We start from the raw sequence: 18,873 nt of genomic DNA, 5'->3' as shown, positions 1-18,873 counted from the left end.
CATTATATTATAAAAAATACTACCAAATGAATTTTTAGTATACTACTGTGCGTATTTATGAAGGTTGTGTGCGATTTGGGGGCTTATTAGAGTAAATGTTATCGTTTTTCTTTCGCGTCACTGTATCAGCCATTTTGTTTAAAGTCGTAACACTTTTTTTGTAGACGCCGTAGAAATCGTTGAAAATGTATTCAACATTTTCCGCCAGTTTCATAAAATGCCTGCTTAATTGTTCTTGTCTGTCCTTGTTTCAGTTTTTTGGTAAATTTTTCATGTTGCAATATTCAGCGTGCCGTTAAATGCGGTTTTAGTCCACGCTACAATGTTTGAACACATTGAACTGTCGGTACAACTTTCTAGCAGTCTCTTCGCCAAATCAATTTTTCAAACCCTTTTTAACCGTTCTTAATTTCATTGGAACTGCCTGTTATTGTATATTTGGTCTGCTTACATGCATTTTGTAGAGCATGAGCGGGTTATTTCAGTTATCTTATCGCATATTTTTTTTATTTCCGTAACCGTGTTAGGTCGAACAAGAACGAGAAACGATCGGTTCATGTTCACGCAATTCGCGTGTATGAATAAAGCAACAATAGACCCAGCGACCCGAGCGATTTGGACTCGACAACGCGTAAATAACTGGTGTGAAGAAATAGGATTCTCTCCAACAGATATTAGTAATCTTTTCTTTGTCTGACCAGTTCGACATTTGACTTGTGACCTCTGATGCAATCTTGTGTGATGTCAAGCAAGTAATGTCAAAATAAGTCGGCGATAGAAGGCCGTTGGTCGTCGTATTGTGTTCACACGGCACATTCCATTGTGCAAGAGCCGGTGTGACAACGGCGTTTAGGATCTGGTCCACTCCTTTTAGGACGGTGTCAAAAACGCCGACGCCACAACGGCGTATTCTGTTCACACACAACGTTCTCAAATAAATTTCGTCTAGTGAGAACACCACCGCGGCCGCACGTGCAGCAACTTATTTGCATATACATGTATATTGCAAAAGTGACTTATCAGACAACGAGTTATTAATACTGCCAGAGTCCCTCTACAACGGACTGTAATACTGCGGGTAGTTTATCCAGAGCACTGAATACACGTATTAACAAAAACAATGCCGACAATGGAAATAACCAAGTTTCTAGGATCATGTATCATTCTTCTGGGATTGACATTGGCACTGAATTTCGTCATGCATTTTAAAAGCCTCGCAAATGTGAAAATCAATGTCACGAGTTTCCGAGAGCACCTCTATGCGTTCCGGTACGTTGATTACAATTCTGTGCATGTCAGACGGGGTGGGATTATGTTGACTCGTTTTACGGTATGACATTGCTACATGTTGTCGCTCCTCTTCGACAAAACTTATGTATTAAATAATCACTCGAAAATTTTCCAAATATGAGTGATTGGGAAGATTCTATTGATGCGATGGGGTAATAGTGATTGTGGACATTAGATTGAAACGATTGAATATAATAGCGATTATGGGCAATGAAATGTATAGCACACGAACAGTCATATTTGTGTAATGCTAGAAACTCGACTTGAAACCCATGCATGATGAATACATCTTCTTAATAATGTCTAATAAATATACTGCTAAACTGATGTTCCTGGCCTCCGTGCACGTAACATATCACCGAATCCTTTATCGCAATGGGTAGCTTATGGGTTTACCCAATTCTGAGCATATAAATGGGTTTTACACCTATCACAAACATTCATATTCGTGTGATGCTAATTATAGTCTTTGAAACTCGACTTAATATCCATGTAGGGTAAATACATCTTCCTAATAATGTCTAATAAAAAATACTGCTAAACTAACATATCACCGAATCCTTATCGTAATGGGTAGCTTAATGCCATTAAATAAACCTATAAATGGGTTTTACTTCTGTCTTGAAATAAACAAAACAAAATAAATACTTATAAGGTATAATTTTCAACCATAACAAAATAAAAAAAACGACGACCTTTTTCTTTAAATAGTCATGATAATGCTGCGAATATTTTAGTTTCCAGAAAAATAATCTCCTGTGGAATATATGACGGTGGGTAAACATAGAGATTGCATTGCGGTCGGTTTATTTCGGTCATGCACAATAATCTCACAATTTCAAATTGCTAGATAGATGTTTGAACATCATTCTGCTTTTATTGGCAGAATTACTCGATTTATTTTATTTTATTTTATTTTATTTTATTTTATTTTATTTTATTTTATTTTATTTTATTTTATTTTATTTTTATTTTATTTTATTTTATTTTATTTTATTTTATTTTATTTTATTTTATTTTATTTTATTTTATTTTATTTTATTTTATTTTATTTTATTTTATTTTATTTTATTTTATTAAACTGCAACCAATAATTTTTTTTTACAATTTTACAAAATTACAATTACAACAACCATGGAACTATGCAACAACTTTAGGCCTGAGTAAATTTACATATAAAGTACAAATACAATGACAATTTAACATAAAAAGAAATTAAGAACAATAATAAGAAAAAAAATACAAAAACGTAAAACACTACTGTATGTAGCTAAACTATTCTTAACATTACTGGAAAGCTTTTTGTTTAATTGTATATAAATATATAGCTTTCCAGTGGTAGAATAGTTGAAATAGTTTAGTTAAGATAAATATATGTTACCACAATTGCTCTATTTTATAATTTTTTTCAAAATTCATCCTATCAATGTGCTTCTCAAATACGAGAGTCAGGCGCCAATGAGGTAATTCTCATGGACAAGCATGTATTTTAAATCGATGTTGCGAGACTTGAGTAGACAGTGATTACCGGACCGGTATCAGTTCAACAGATTCACATGGGTCTTGAGCAACCAGATATAAAAGTGACTGAAAGGTTAATAACCTTGTTTAAAGAAAAAAATGTTTAAAAAAACAAATATTTGTATATTTTAACAGTTAATCCGAGAGTTGTTACTAAGCATGAAACGTTCCATACTGAATATTTTGTTTGACTATTATACAGGTACAACGTGAGTATTCCGAAATACAAGCCTGAGCATCAAATAGTATTTATTAAAACCCATAAGACTGCCAGTACAACTACATCCACCATCATATTGCGATATGGCTATATCCGGGAATTATCAGTCGCCCTCCCGCTGCATCATAAGAAAAAATTTTCAATCAAGAAACTGTTCACCGCTGACCAAGTGGAAGGATACTCACGCGGCACCAAAGAGTTCAATCTCATTGCATTCCACTTGCGTTACAACCACAAGGAACTGGACAAAGTAGTGCCTGGGGCAAGGTATATAACTATACTGCGGGAACCGGCTGCACAATTTGAGTCGGCTTTTGGCTATTTTGAGATAGCGAAGCATTTTGGTTTGGAGGGTACTTAAAACCCTCTTGCTGTATTCATGAAGTCACCAGATCAATACTATTCTTATAGGAGCGCCTTTTTTAAAGGGAAGTACCAACTTCGAAATGGTATGGCATTCGATCTCGGGTTGCCGCATAATATTCACACGAAACCTGACAAAGTCATTCAATGGAAAATTGCTCGCTTGGGGAAAGAATTTGACCTTGTCATGTTGACAGATTATTACGATGAATCGTTGTTACTACTCAAAAAATTACTTTGCTGGAAATGGCATGATATCCTGTACATTCCAAAAGGAATCCGAAGCAAAAGTCATAAGTACGCCCTCAATCAGTCTTTGACAGAGAGTATACGGAAATGGAACAGCGTTGACGTGGCAATGTACAATCACTTTAATAGAACGTTTTGGCGGAAAATTGCAGAATATGGGCCAGAATTTCAAAGCGATCTGTTAGAATTCAGAAATCGCCAGGCAGAATTTTACGACGAATGCATCAGCCCCCAGTTATCTCAAAGAGACCAAAGGGAGACAGGACTCACGTTAAAGGAGAGCGCTTCAAAATACTGTGAATTGTCTTATTATAGAATCAATCAATACAACTCTATGATTCACAAGCAGAAAAAATACCTTTAAAGCAAAAAGTTAAAGGCCGTGTATTTGACGAGAGTTAGAGAAATTCAAACTTTGTACTTTTGCAATATTGCGAACATTTATCTTATGGTGGCGCTGCCGGGAAAAATGCATTTAGAGGTGGGATTTCACTTTTTTAACTTTTTATATACCAGTAGCAGAAAACGTCCTTGTTCTTGAGTGAAAATTCAAAATTCTAATGTGAGTAGAACACCTTATAAACTAGGTTTAAATTATTAAAAACAAACACATGTGCCATGGTCTTAGTTTAACTGTAAGTGTTTAATTTGCATAACCTTGCTTAATTAATGTTAATTGATCGCTGGAGCTTAAAGCGCGGTGGTCGAATTTCATGTAAATAAACAATGTATTTTACACGCATTGTATACGTCGCTATGAGTCTCATATATCGAACAGGACGCGGCACGACGACTGCCGCCCTTTAATAGTAGTATGCAAACCATGTTTCCGGAAGACCAGTTTGGTTTCCTGTGTACGTCTTTCACCATGGAGCTACATCCATGATTTCACAAACGCCGTTCCTACGCAACACATCAGCTATTTTATATCCCGCAATTTATTTATTATATACAACAATGCCAGGCGTAGTGAAACCTGTGCGCTCTGTGGGAAAGAAACTTTGACCCTGCATGAAAAGACGCGACAAGGCTGGGGGAGTTTTCTCAAGTATAGACAGGCGCTCATCAAATTGTCAAGTTTCGTTGGACTTCCGCCACCAGCTTCTGCTCACCCATACAAAAACCACACCGCCATTTTGGCTTCAAATAGCGAGGAGGCGGCCGAACAAGAATTTCTGTCAGCTATCAGAAGAGTAACAATAAAAACATTTTTCCCAGAAATTACGAAGACAATACTATTGTGATGCATAATATACTTTGACATACTCTATTAACGTTATTTTATTTTTATTATGACATTTGCGAGTCGGATTTTACCCGGGGCCCCTGACGATTTATAAATTTATAAACAATCAGCGGATTGGTAATTTGCATACATGTGCGTACAAGCTCCACCCACTGTTGACTTTATAAACATGGCGGGACAAACAGTTTCGCCAACTCCGCGTTTTGTAGAACAAAAACGATCACACAAATAGATTTGCACCGATTTAATTTGTTTTTTTAAAAACAGTGTTGTTCCAGTTGTGGTACTCGAACTTTTCGTGGTGTTTCGGCAGTGTCCAAAAGGTACGCGGAGCAACATTTGTGTTTTCGCGTAAATTTAAACAAAATTATCTCAACTCCATTTTCGACTTCAACCAGGTCCTTCAAAACTCTTTAGCTCCCAGAATATTTTGTCATTTCCTTTGAAATTTTCAGGAACAGTTGTTCCGGTCTGGCACATTCAAAGTGCGTCGTGTGGATTTATTGTTTGGAGGAGAAAAAAGTAACCGCATTGTCAATCGGCAATAGCGTTAATTACGGGTCAAGAAGGCATTGCGAAAAACTACAAACTTTTGTTCTATAATCCCAGTGAACATAAGTTTTAAACAAGTAAAAACTGCCATTCGATAAACCTATGCGTTCAGAAGTTAAATATTTTTAAACAAAATTTAACCAAAAACGGGCATTTTCAACCACAACCACAAAAAATGCATCAACTGTTGAAAAGCTGAAAAAAAAAACTTTTATATGGTATATAACATGACAAAATTAACGTATTTGTTAGTAGTGTAGTTTATTGTTTAAAATTCCTATAAATCATGGTGCAGCGCCACCTTAAGTGTTGCGTGCGTTAAAAAAAATGTGCACAATGCATTGTGGCATATATGTGTATGACATGTTTAGGGATATCCGTTCCAAATCTGTCACATAAATCAACACTAATATGCACTAATGAGATTTACTGATATTTAAAGTACGACTACGAGGCTAATGGCAGGTAACGTTCTGTTTGAGGGTCGAGGTTCTAGTAAATGGCAGAGACCATATATACTTATTTTTGAAAATTCAATATGGCAGTCAAATCACGTGACTCCCCTGAATTTTTGTTCAGCTGTCTGAAGGGATCAATATAAATATTCAACGTGCCGAATTTGAAAATATATGTGGAATCAGTAAAAAACTACTGAGGAAATCCAAAATAGCGGCTCAACCATGTCGCCAATCATAATAGCATAATGCACCCGTTATATACTAGTACTGACAAACAGGGCGGATCTAGGATTCTGGAATGGGAGGGGGGGATAAGTTGGCGAAGGTTGGTTGTTAAAAATAGGGGTGCCGCGGCCACCTCGGCCCCTTTTAAATCCGCCCATGAAATATGAATATTTGCACAGCATAACTTATCAAACATATAAAAAAGCGTAAAAAAGGTAACAACTAAAACTGGTTCAGATGTATAGGTGTATGTATTAATGGGATTATCTATACAGGAGATTATAACCTACTTTGCACACAGGAAACTGGATTCTCCTTTGTCTCAGACAGAAGTTGCATGTCTCTGTTTTCTAAGGTCTATGGTCCTAAGTCAGTCTGCCGGTCTCGTCTAATCGTTTAAGAATTATATAACATGATTTCGGGCACCGGCTATTTTTTAGTTCAAGTAATTTTAACCAATTCGAGATACAACGCTTGAAATAAACACAGCATAATTGCAGCCTTCCACATTAATAAATATTTAAAAAAATTAAATTTGTTTTAATATGTACTAATTTACGATCATAATTGAATTCACTTCCAAAATTTAGAGGGTTCGAGCCCCCCCCCCCCCCAAAAAAAAATACGAGCGAAAATACAACAATAATGATTACATATTTTATGCCGGTGGTGTTGGTTTTGTACTCTTTTAGATTTAATATGGCCAATGGGTGTCAGGATGGCTTTGCCGGCTGTCGCTATAGCAATGCTCTGGGCATGGGATGTCGATATTGTGCTTTTAAACGGACGTGCTACATTGCCAATATGAAACTTATTTGTTACAAATATGTGGTCTACATGAGCTGACAAATGATTATTCAATATAAGGGGAGTCTTCACACGTAATTCGTTTATTGTGTGTGCCACTGCCGCCACCGCCACATGGTAGCGGGGTTTCCAAAATAGGAATGATGTAAATGACTTGCTTTTAGGAAAACGAGCGCCTGCTTACTAGTATTTCTCACTAAGTTCGTTATCATCGGGGCTGTCGGAAGTGATTTTATTTTAAGACGTCATTCACAGAGCGTCGACATTGTTATTTGTTGGATGACTGTCGCATACGACTTATTTATCACTTCCGTGTCACTGAGAATGTTCTAGAACCGTACTATGTCTGGGTGGAATTTTCTAGATTTTTTTTAGAAACTGTTGAATAGGTAATAGAACACTGTAGGAGGCAATAGAAGGTAATGGAACATTCTAGAAATTTGTAGTAAGTGCCAGACTCATTATGTATGCTGATGTAATGGTCTATTTATAGACAGTGGAGGTATATATAGGGAAGTTGTTCAGCACTGAGTTCAGATCGGAGATCTCGTTGAATTGTGTTGGAGTTTAAGTATCTCGTTATTGGAGGTTTGAAGTTTTACCGCGTTATTGTACTTGATGTTTGCAGAGTATAATAATACCAGTACCAGTTGAAACCTCATATGTTGGCTCCGTGTTCGTATGTTATCATCGCCGCCAGGGAAGTCTTTATGTTACTGTTGCCATTTTGGTATTTGAACCATCACACCTGTACTATACCAATTAAGGTAATATTACGTTGCGTGTGACATCTGGGGGCTCGTCCGGGAGCAGTGAAGACATATAGAAGACAAAATGGCCAGCGAGATGAAAGATATGTCGAAACAAGAGTTGATGGAATGGGCGGATGAACTGGGAATGACTGGAGAAGACAAAAGGAAATTTATTTTGGAGCAACTGAGTTCTCAGCGGGCTGACAGACAAGCGGCGAGGGAAGAGAGAAAGGCAAAAATGGAAATAGAAGCAGAGGTGAGGAAAATGGAGATTGAGGAAAGAAAGGAAAAGTTACGGCTGGAAGCGGAAGCAGAACAGCAAGAAAAGGAAAGGGAGATTGAGGAAAGAAGGGAAGAGTTACGATTGGAAGCAGAAGCAAAGAAAGGAGAATTTGAGTTGAGGAAATTAGAGCTGCAAGCAGCAGTGCCGGGGTTTCAACAGGCTGATTTTGGTGGTCAACGAAATGTGGTCAGTGATGCACAGTCACCAAAGCTGCCTGCATTTGTTGATGGTAAGGATGAACTTGATAGTTATTTATTGCGGTTTGAGAGGTTTGCAACGAATGCGAGTTGGCATAGAGATGGATGGGCCACAAAATTGAGTGCCTGTTGACTGGTAGAGCACTGGAAGTATATTCTAGGATGTCCGACACTGATGCAGTTGACTATGATCGTGTGAAGGTGGCACTGTTGACAAGATACCATTTCACAGAGGATGGGTACAGGAAGCAATTCCGTGAAATTAAACCTGAAAGTTCTGAGAGTCCTGACCAGTTAATTGTGCGGCTTAAGAATTATTTTGTTAAATGGGTTGAGTTGTCAGGCACTGCAGCAACATATGATGGTGTTACCGACTTGATGGTGAAGGAGCAGTTTATTGGTGCCTGTACAAGAGATCTTGCGGTTTATCTTAAAGAAAGAGCACCCAAAGATTTAGATGAGTTGGCAGTAATAGCAAAGCAGTAGCTAGTGGCACATGATCGACAGTTATCCACAAAGGACCAGGTGAGGCGTAACGATAAGACTGCCATTAGAAATACTGATGTGGGACAGGGTAGTAGTATCCGGTGTTTTGTATGTCAGGGTGTTGGTCATCGAGCAGCACAATGTCCATCCCGCGTTACTGATGTCAACCATGACAAAGGTAAACAGTGCCTTCAGTGTGGTGACATAGGACATGTGGCTAAGTTCTGCCGTAGTGGACAACACAAGGGTCAAGAAAGAAAGAGTGTCAAACCCAGCACTACGACTGGTGCAGCTACAGTGGTTAAAGAGGAGTCTAATATCAGTGATAGCTGTGCTGTTCAAATTGACAGTGATGTGCCTAGAATGATTGAGAAGGACCATTTGTTGTTAGCATCGGGGGAGCAGTTAAAGGTTGTGACTGGTGCATGTATGGAACGGAGTGGCATTGTGGAGGACAGGACTGTGGGTCAAGGAAAGGTTGGTGACACAGTTGTGACCATGTTGAGAGACACTGGGTGTAAAGGCATTATTGTCAAGAAGAGCTTGGTACCAGATAACCAGTATACAAAAAAGATGGGTCATATATTGATGGTTGATCGTACTGTAAGAAGGGTTCCAGTCGCCATGGTGGAAATTGATACGCCATATTTGAGAGGCACGGTTGAAGCATTATGTGTGCAGGACCCAATCTATGAGTCAATTGTTGGGAATGTGCCCGGAGCAAGACCACCAGATGACCCGGATCTTGTGTGGAATGTGAGTGGAGCAGTAACAACCAGAGCGCAAGCAAAGAAATCTGGTAAGGTGAAGCCGCTCAAAGTGTGTGATGTAAAGACTGGAGCACATGTAACAAAAGACAAATTAATCGAGATGCAGCAAGCAGACACATCGTTGAAGAAGTATTATAGTAAGAAAGAACCAGAAGTGAGAGGGCACCATACAACTGAGTTCCAGGTATATGGAGGCTTGCTATATCGTGTGTATCGGGATTGTTCAGTTCCAGGAGGCAAGACGGTACGTCAAGTGGTTGTGCCAAAACTGTTGAGGACTCGTGTTATGGAGATTGCCCATGATTCAATATTTGGTGGACACATGGGGATAAAGAAGACAGAAGACCGGATTGTGACTAGCTTTTATTGGCCTGGGCTACATCAAGATGTTACCAGTTTTTGTAGGTCGTGTGATGTGTGCCAGAAGACTGTTTCAAAGGGATCAGTTGTGAAGGCCCCATTAGGTAAGATGCCTTTTATTGATATGCCATTCAAGCGTGTGGCTATAGATTTGGTTGGACCAATTACGCCAGCCAGTGACAGGGGTCATCGATACATCTTAACTAAGGTGGACTATGCTACACGGTATCCAGAGGCGGTTCCACTTAAAAATATAGATACAGAGACTGTAGCCGAGGCGTTGATTGACTTTTATAGCCGATTGGGGGTTCCAGAAGAAGTACTAAGTGACATGGGGACTCAGTTTGTGTCAGAATGCATGCAAGAAGTATCAAGATTGCTCAGCATTAAGAGACTGACGTCTCCGCCCTATCACCCCATTTGTAATGGACTGGTGGAAAAGTTTAATGGTACTTTGAAGAAGATGTTAAAGCGGTTGTGCCATGAACAACCAAGGCAATGGCATCGGTATATTAGTGCTTTACTCTTTGCATATAGAGAGGTACCACAGGAGTCAACTGGTTTTTCCCCATTTGAGCTGTTATATGGTCGAACGGTTAGAGGCCCAATGAAGATCCTTAAAGCGTTATGGACCAAAGAAAGCGATACTCCTGAGATAGTTAATAGTTACCAGTATGTGTTTGAGTTGAGAGATCGGTTAGAACAGACTTTAGAGATTGCTCGAGAGGAATTACAAAAGGCACAGAACCGATACAAGTGTTACTATGATCGTAAAACGAAGAAGCGAGTGCTTAAGGAAGGAGATAAGGTGTTAATTTTGCTGCCGACTGACAACAACAAGCTATTGATGCAGTGGAACGGTCCTTATGTGGTGGAGCAGGTAATAGGCGAAAACGATTATCGAGTGAGGGTAGGTGACAAAGTGAAGACGTATCATGTAAATATGTTAAAGTTGTATGTTGAGCGGGAGACGTCACCTCAACCAGATGGAAGTGAGACAAGTTACTCACCAAATACGGCCATAGACTTGATGAATGCTGTGCGCGCAGCTACAGCGGGGTGCAACGAGTCAGATGAAGAAAATGCTGTAGACGAAGAAGATCTTCTAGAGTTAGGAACTTGTAAACCCCAGGGTCAGGTAAAGATGTTCAAATTGGTACAGACCTGACAGAACACCAGAGAAAAGAACTGGTGGGTTTTGTCAATACTTATGATAAGGTGTTTACTGACTTGCCAGGAGAGACCAAGATAATCAGTCATAAGATTGACCTGACAAATGATACACCAATACAATCTAAGCCATACTCACTACCATATGCAATAAGGGAGAACCTTAGGCAAGATATTGAAGATATGTTAAAAATGGGAGTAATCAGGAAGTCTACATCACCCTATGCGTCACCGGTGGTGATTGTAAAGAAGTAAGATGGATCGAATCGCATATGTGTAGACTATAGGAAATTAAATAAGGTCACTGTAACTGACCCTGAGCCAATGGTAACAACAGGGGACATATTTCAGAGGGTACATAATAGTAAGTTCCTGTCAAAAATTGATTTAAGTAAGGGTTATTGGCAGATACCAGTAGCTGAAGAAGATATACCAAAGACAGCATTTGTTACTCCTGATGGAACTTATGAGTTTTTAAGGATGCCATTTGGAATGAAGAATTCGGGAGCTACTCTGGTGCGGGGAATCAGGAAATTATTGTCAGGTATGGAGGGAGTTGGAAGCTATATACATGACCTAATAGTTTATTCAAACTGCTGGGATGAGCATGTTCAAGTATTATCTGAGTTATTACGAAGACTAAGGGCATCGGACATAACAGCTAGACCAGTGTGTTCTGGGTGCAACATCAGTAGAATTCCTGGATCATGAAATTGGACACAATTGGGTGAGTCCGAGTCACGACAACATGGAAAAAATTCGAGAAGCGCAAAGACCAGCGACCAAGAAAGGTGTCCGATCATTCTTTGGGCTGGTCAATTACTACAGAGACCACATCCCCTTATTCACAACTATTGCAGCACCCCTGAGTGATCTACTAAGGAAAGGACAACCCAACAAAGTTGTATGGGGAGAGGCCCAGGAGAAAGCATATAACACTTTGCGGGAATACTTATTGGGCAAACCAATTTTGAAGTTGCCAGACCCACAGAAACCATTTGTGTTGCGGTCGGACGCGTCTCAGGTAGGAATTGGAGCAGTACTTATGCAGAATCATGGTGAGAAGCTTCATCCAGTTGCATGTGCAAGTAAGAAGTTATCCGATGCAAAAAAGAAATATTCAACTGTAGAAAGAGAATGTTTAGCCATTGTATGGGGCGTGAATAAATTTCGCCTATATTTAGCCGGTGTGGAGTTCATTTTGCAAACGGATCATAAACCATTGTCTTACCTGGATAAAGCCAAGTTTGCAAAAGACCGAGTGATGAGATGGGCAATGACTCTGCAAGGATATAATTATCGTGTTGAGGATATTCCTGGACGGGACAATGTGGTACCTGAGTAGATTGATGGACTGAGGAACTTTTGAACAGTATAGTAGAATGTTATTCGTTTATGATTATATTTCATATTTTATTATATTCTACTGTATGTAATTTTCGAATGTATGTACTCAGAGCTTTATTCAGTTCGATTTGATATATTGTATTGTTGTATTATTTGAAATTGTTATCGTATTCGTATTATTGACATCGTTGCTAGTCATGTAATATTATATGTTATAATATTCTTGAGAGGGGAGGCATGTCGCATACGATTTATTTACAACTTCCGTGTCACTGAGAATGTTCTAGAACCGTACTATGTCTGGGTGGAATATTCTAGATTTTTTTTAGAAACTGGTTGAATAGGTAATAGAACACTGTAGGAGGCAATAGAAGGTAATGGAACATTCTAGAAATTTGTAGTAAGTGCCAGACTCATTATGTATGCTGATGTAATGGTCTATTTATAGACAGTGGAGGTATATATAGGGGAGTTGTTCAGCACTGAGTTCAGATCGGAGATCTTGTTGAATTGTGTTGGAGTTTAAGTATCTAGTTATTGGAGGTTTGGAGTTTTACCACGTTATTGTACTTGATGTTTGCAGAGTATAATAATAATACCAGTACCAGTTGAAACCTCATCTGTTGGCTCAGTGTTCTTATGTTATCATCGCCGCCAGGGAAGTCTTTCTGTTACTGTTGCCATTTTGGTATTTGAACCATCACACCTATTACGTTGCGTGTGACAATGATAAATGACGCACAACCAAACGCAGAACGAAATCGCTTACAGTTTATACCAATCTACATCATTTTGACGCTTGGTGGCGTAGTTTGCAAGAATTGTGAATTTAGCAGTTTTTCACAAATTTGTAAATTGTACTAACGCCAATGTTTGTGTTCAATGAAGTGCCCAAGTGGGACTGGAGATAAACTGTGCTAACCCCCACTCCCGTGCCATTATAGCTTGGCAATATACCAAGTGAATCCAATTTCCTGCGACATTTTCATACGTTCCAGCAAAAACAAAAGTTTTAAAACTATAAGGGCGCCATAACACACAAAGCCAACCATGGCTCACCATGATTGCATCATAGTTGGGCGCATTGTATGGTTTGGAAATTTGACGTTTTATCAATATGTCATTTCTGATACTAAATTAACTAGACATAGATGTCACAGTCCCCATCATTTAATTATAAAATACTCATGTTAAAATAATACATAGAGTACATATTAATTCAATTGTTTGCAGATGTTCTATGTGGATACAATTCATCATAAAGTGATTTCCCTTAATCTAGTATTGTAGTGATAACTGCAAACTTCCATTGACCAATGTCCAAAAGTGCAACCAAACTATGTCTCATACATGTATACACGCTCAAGAAACTGCATTCATAAATCTGAGTAAACCTTGATGTACCTTTAATAACAACACTTCTTTGTTAATTCTGGTCTTTATATATTTACCAGGATCTGGGTTTTTATTTCAGTATCACCACTATAATTTCCATCACAATGTAACCCCCCCCCCCCACCCCTCTCTACAGTTGGCCATGTTTTATATACAGTAACTGCAAAGTCTTTTCACTGATCTTCAACTTTGTGACCAGGTATTTCAGTGACGACTCTTTATAATGGAATGCATTCTTTACAGTTTAAATATATAATATAGAACAACATTTCTGACCACTTTTTTTTTCAAGATTTTGTTTTCATAAAACCAAAGAAAAACCAGATTGGTCCGAACAGGGACTAAAAATAAATATGCTTTTACCACCATTGCAAATCAACATCTGTCAACAAATTTCACATTCAAGAAAAAATGGCAACAAGGTAATATTTCTGAAAAAAGCTCTACACAGTAGTTATTTATTTAAGTTCCTCGCATTACATAGCATGGGAGAAATAACGATTAATATCACTGTCAAAACTGTAAACTATCCACTGATTGGTTTTTGAAAAGAGGGTTAGATGTTTTTTAACCAATAGCAAGGTTGGTTACATCTTCCAGGTAAACTATGCAGCACATAAGAATCAATGTAAAGGCAAATACTGTACTAGTGTGCCAATAATCTTCATTACTTTCATCACAGTTTGACAACACTGTAAATGATCATGCACAGAGGGCAAGACTTCTTTAGGGCCCCTCACCACTAACTAATGCTAACCTTGCCCCCCCCCCCCCCCCCAGTCCTTCTCCCCTACTTTAATTGTATATGCCTCTCTACAGGACACGTATAGGTACCTAGAGTGGTGTATACAATTACATTAGGAAGCTGCAGGGTGTAGTTCATGGGTGGGGTGAGGGGACCTTAAGGAAGTACATGTATTTTCTAAAAAAGTATTTAAGTAAACTATTGGACAATAAACAGGTTTCAATATATATTGTTACCACACATCAGCAGTCATTATACGTGTGAAAAAACGTGTCTGAATATGCACCCAAACAAAGTTGTGTAATCTCGGGCTAGCAAAAAATCCAACTTTGCCAGTTTTATGAACATCATTATCACTGAACTATTTAGGATTGAAAATACAATAAAATGTAACATTATAATAAACATTTTTAATGAATTATTAAGATATACCAATAACTATAATTGCAAAGCGCCAGTGAGCCACTCTAAACAATTTGGCGCATCAAAAACGCAAAGGCTGTTGTGACGCAATTAATTATGCTAATTCCCTGGCAGGTCATTGGCATATTAGAAAATCATACAGTGATATACTGAAAAACATTTTAACGTAGTTACGAAATTTGTAACTTGGAAAAAACAGAATTCCAGTTTACAAACAAAATGAAGGAAATCAGAAGCAACATCATTTCAGTTTGTGTCTTCCGTAGTTCCCTACATTGATAAACACTTTTCTTGAATACCTCTCTTCCAAGTAGTTAACAAGCTGACTCAACTTGATTTGTGGATTTCATTTTGACTCAAAATCCCTATACAATAAGTCCCGTTAGAAAACGCACTGTAAAGCGTGGTATAACATGTTCGTATTACCGGGTAACTTAAAAAAAATGGCAGTGAATTTAAAGTTCTTGACATAGAATAATTTACCAGTAGAAAATAAGTTAGTGCAGAAAATTTTATAATGTAATGTGCATATCATTTTCCTAGTTTTTAGCAGCCATATTGGATTTGTGTATGTGATTTGTCTAGTTTTCAGCAGCCATATTGGATTTGTCAAAATCTCTTAGTTGACCTCTAACCTCTGACCTTTAATAGTTTCATGCATTCAACTCTTCGGGAATAATTGTTGCAAATAAGAAGAGAAGAAATAGTGCTAAACGTGATCCAGTTATGATCACATATGAATTCAACAATAAATTTTGCATCAAATACATCAAAACTGACAGAAGTGAAAAGATCAACTCAGGGTCACTATACACCAAATCCATCATGGCTGACAAAGTGCAAAGCTAACTGTGGTGAAGTTACCACAAATCTTTCATGTGAACTATCGGACAACATCAGAGAACATGCATACTTTACAAATAATTCCACTTTTATCAACCACAATGGTTGTTTGACCTTTAGAAAAATATTGTTCAAACTTGGAGTGTGTGTGCACGTATGGGTTTTCTTATCCAGGTGTCAATTATTATTCAAAAAAGTCAAAAGGTACATATTAACATAAATACATTATGGAAGACAAGACTAGATCATACATCATCACTATGGTAACTAATTTTCTTAACAAAATAGTATTTTTCAAACAAATATATAACAAGATTTGGGTTTAATATTATACAATAAAATTATCACGCAAGAATAAGCCCAGTTTCTTTACACTTTGACAATCGTCAGAACTGAACAATTTGAACATTATCAAGAAACTGTAAAACTTGTAATTGTCACAATATGAGATTATGAAAATTTTATGGCGTTAAAGTGGATTGTAAAATTTACCAAAGTCACTGATACATGTAACCTCAGCCTAAACTCAGTGACATTTGTCTTGCAAAATAAACTTCTACCGAAAACTAAGTTATGTTGGCCTTGAAAATGACTTTTATGTATATACATGTATAACAGTCAACACAATCTGAGCTGACTTGTGGGGTATTTACAAAAAAAGTTATTTCAGAAAATGTCACTTCACCCTTTTAAATATACTTGCCCCCCCCCCCCCCCACCATCCAACTAACATGGTTGCTTCCATTAAAATTAAATTTTAGTTTGCCTACATATGTACATTGCTACTTAAAATATTCTAAAAATAGAACATAATGTGATAAGTAAATCGACCACAACACGTCTGACTTTAAATTTGCTTTTGTTTTTCTATGACACACTTTTCAGAATTTAACCAGAACTCAAGTTGTCAAAGTCTTCAAAAGTTAATGAGTCTACTATCTGAGCCTGCTGCGGCACACCAGAATCTTCAGAGTTTTCCGTGTTGTCGTCATCGGAAAAACTTATGTGCAGTCGGGTATCTGCTAACATGGTTTTCTTCGGACTCAGAGAAAGAGGAGTACTAAGATTGGATGTTGGTGTCTTAGAGTCCAAATCACTAGAAACATTGTCGCTAGTTTTGATGTTGAAATCGTTCTCATCGAATGTATAAACTGTTCTCTTATCACTGATCCCATTGCTGACTTCACTTGGTGTGACATCACTCATCGGCCCACTATCAGATGAGGTGATGGTCATTGTTGCAGCACCACTGTCCAAAGTACTGTCCGGTGAATTTTCAGAGCTGCTTAGATTTGTCGTTTCGATCATAGAACCGTATCCTTTGTTCTCAGGTTCTTGTCGCGTACTGATCTTTAGAGCAAGCTTGTTGGAAGTTGCGTCTTGAGACCCCAAAGGCAGAATAACAGGCAGACTAGATTTCGTATCACTGTCAATGTAACTTCCGGAACGTTGCACATCCCCACAATTGTTTTGTTCACCGCAATATTGCGAGTTACAGATATTCAATCGTTTCAAGCTGTCTTCAAGTTTATCGTTATGTTCAGAATTATTAACACTTCCGCTTGTCGAGCCGTCTGTATTCAAGTTGACTACTGTATTATCCAGTGTACCATTGAAATTACTATTTGCAAACACTTCGTGGGAATCTCCACTCAGCATGCTCTCCGGAAATGTTTGATCAATGACAGAAAATTCTGGCATATACGGCAATTCCGGCCTTGGCGTGGTAGGATCTGTTACTATCTCACTTTGTAAATGGAATGATGTGTTGTTATCCGATGTTGTGTTGCGATCGAATGATCGTTGTTCTCTCGTTTCAGCATCTTGCAATTGACAAATCAGCTGGTGTTGTGCATGGATTAGTTCTCTGTTTGCTAGCAGTAACTGGTGCACACGTGCCTGTGTAGAGAAATACAAAACAGTTATTACATTAAAGCAACTATTTTACTGGCTGTCCCCAAAAGATTGATCTCTACTACTGTAATAACGAGTATTTGCTCTATTACTGTAAAATCTGTATTAGAAGCCGCGGCTTCTATTAAAAAATGGTACAATGCAACAGAGGGGATGCGGCTTCTATTAGAGCATGTACACATATGAGAAATGATGAATTTTTTATTCTAAAATAATTCAAAAAGAATGGGTGCGACTTCTATTAGGGATGCGGCTTCTAATACAGATTTTACGGTAGTAGCACCAGAGGTACATTACTTGGGGTTTGCAACACGCATAGTACTGTATGGTGACATCGTGTCAAGATCCCATTCAAGTCTTATCTCGTAGATAGCGAGACTGATGCTACGACCTTCTGACATGACATAGGCAGTTTGTAATAAAACAATAAAACATGTATTACCACATTCATAGTGAAAAAATGTAATACATCGAAAATGTACAGGAAATATAGTTATCGTAATCCGTCATATTGTGAGCAGCTATTTTGATCCACCTGGATATCCCAGTATCCTAGTTACCTTGGGCATGCGCATTCGCATTTTTCTGAGTTGAAACGCTTATGCGAGAGCGAGATTGAAACGAGATCTTGGTATCATGTAGCTGTAGTTGCAAACCCCAAGTAATGTACTTCTGGTAGCACCTATGTGTATGACAATAGTGTGTCTATGATCAAAAAATAAGGCATTTCAATGACTGAGCATCAAAGAAATGCATTTTTAGTTTTGTGTATACCTCCATATTGACGGCACCTGCAATAGACCATTTATGTGTGAAATCATACGTAAAGCCTGACAAATAAAGGTTACAGTGCCATAGTGGTGTCAAAACATCGGGCGAGATTCAACAAACGTGAAAGTATTTGTGGGTATGATTTTTAAACTTTTCATGTGGTTTACACGCCAGTTTTAATTTCCACCAATAATTGCCAAACGTACAGCATTTGTTTCTCACAAGTGCATAAAGCGGGGGAGTCGTTATGGCATGGCGTTACGCGTATGCATCAGATGGCCATAGCATGTCATTGTTTACAAACAAGTGCCAACCCATAAGCCTTAGCATTTTTTGCGTGTGTTGTTATCATCGCTTGGGACTCAATTCCTGCGTGTACACCCTCCCGCTTTAATTTAAAGCTCTTCTGACCAACATTGAACATTAGACGTCACCTGATAAGTAGGTCATCAAAAACCTTGCAATATATCATCAAACTAGTCGCAT

General features: G+C 38.2%; 1 protein-coding gene and 1 pseudogene across 2 annotated transcripts in view; one reads left to right on the top strand and one right to left on the bottom strand.

Annotated features, from left to right (window-relative positions):
- Positions 1 to 1,086: 1,086 nt before the first annotated feature.
- Positions 1,087 to 4,383, top strand: LOC100367538 (galactosylceramide sulfotransferase-like; annotated as a pseudogene). Its single transcript, XR_014926837.1, has 2 exons — positions 1,087 to 1,269; positions 3,014 to 4,383. The product of XR_014926837.1 is annotated as a galactosylceramide sulfotransferase-like (transcript).
- Positions 4,384 to 13,715: 9,332 nt separating this feature from the next.
- The window catches only part of LOC100367384 (carboxyl-terminal PDZ ligand of neuronal nitric oxide synthase protein-like), a 61,125-nt gene continuing 55,967 nt past the window's right edge, over positions 13,716 to 18,873 (bottom strand). The window contains exon 9 of the mRNA XM_085492248.1: positions 13,716 to 17,601. Within this exon, the coding sequence (XP_085348374.1) occupies positions 16,591 to 17,601 (1,011 nt within the window). The 3' untranslated portion in view covers positions 13,716 to 16,590. The remainder of the gene's footprint in view (positions 17,602 to 18,873) is intronic.

The sequence above is a fragment of the Saccoglossus kowalevskii genome, chromosome 17 (assembly GCF_978046115.1).
Source record: "Saccoglossus kowalevskii chromosome 17, keSacKowa6.1, whole genome shotgun sequence".
NCBI lineage: Eukaryota > Metazoa > Hemichordata > Enteropneusta > Harrimaniidae > Saccoglossus > Saccoglossus kowalevskii.
This window is presented reverse-complemented; position numbering and strand designations above follow the sequence as displayed.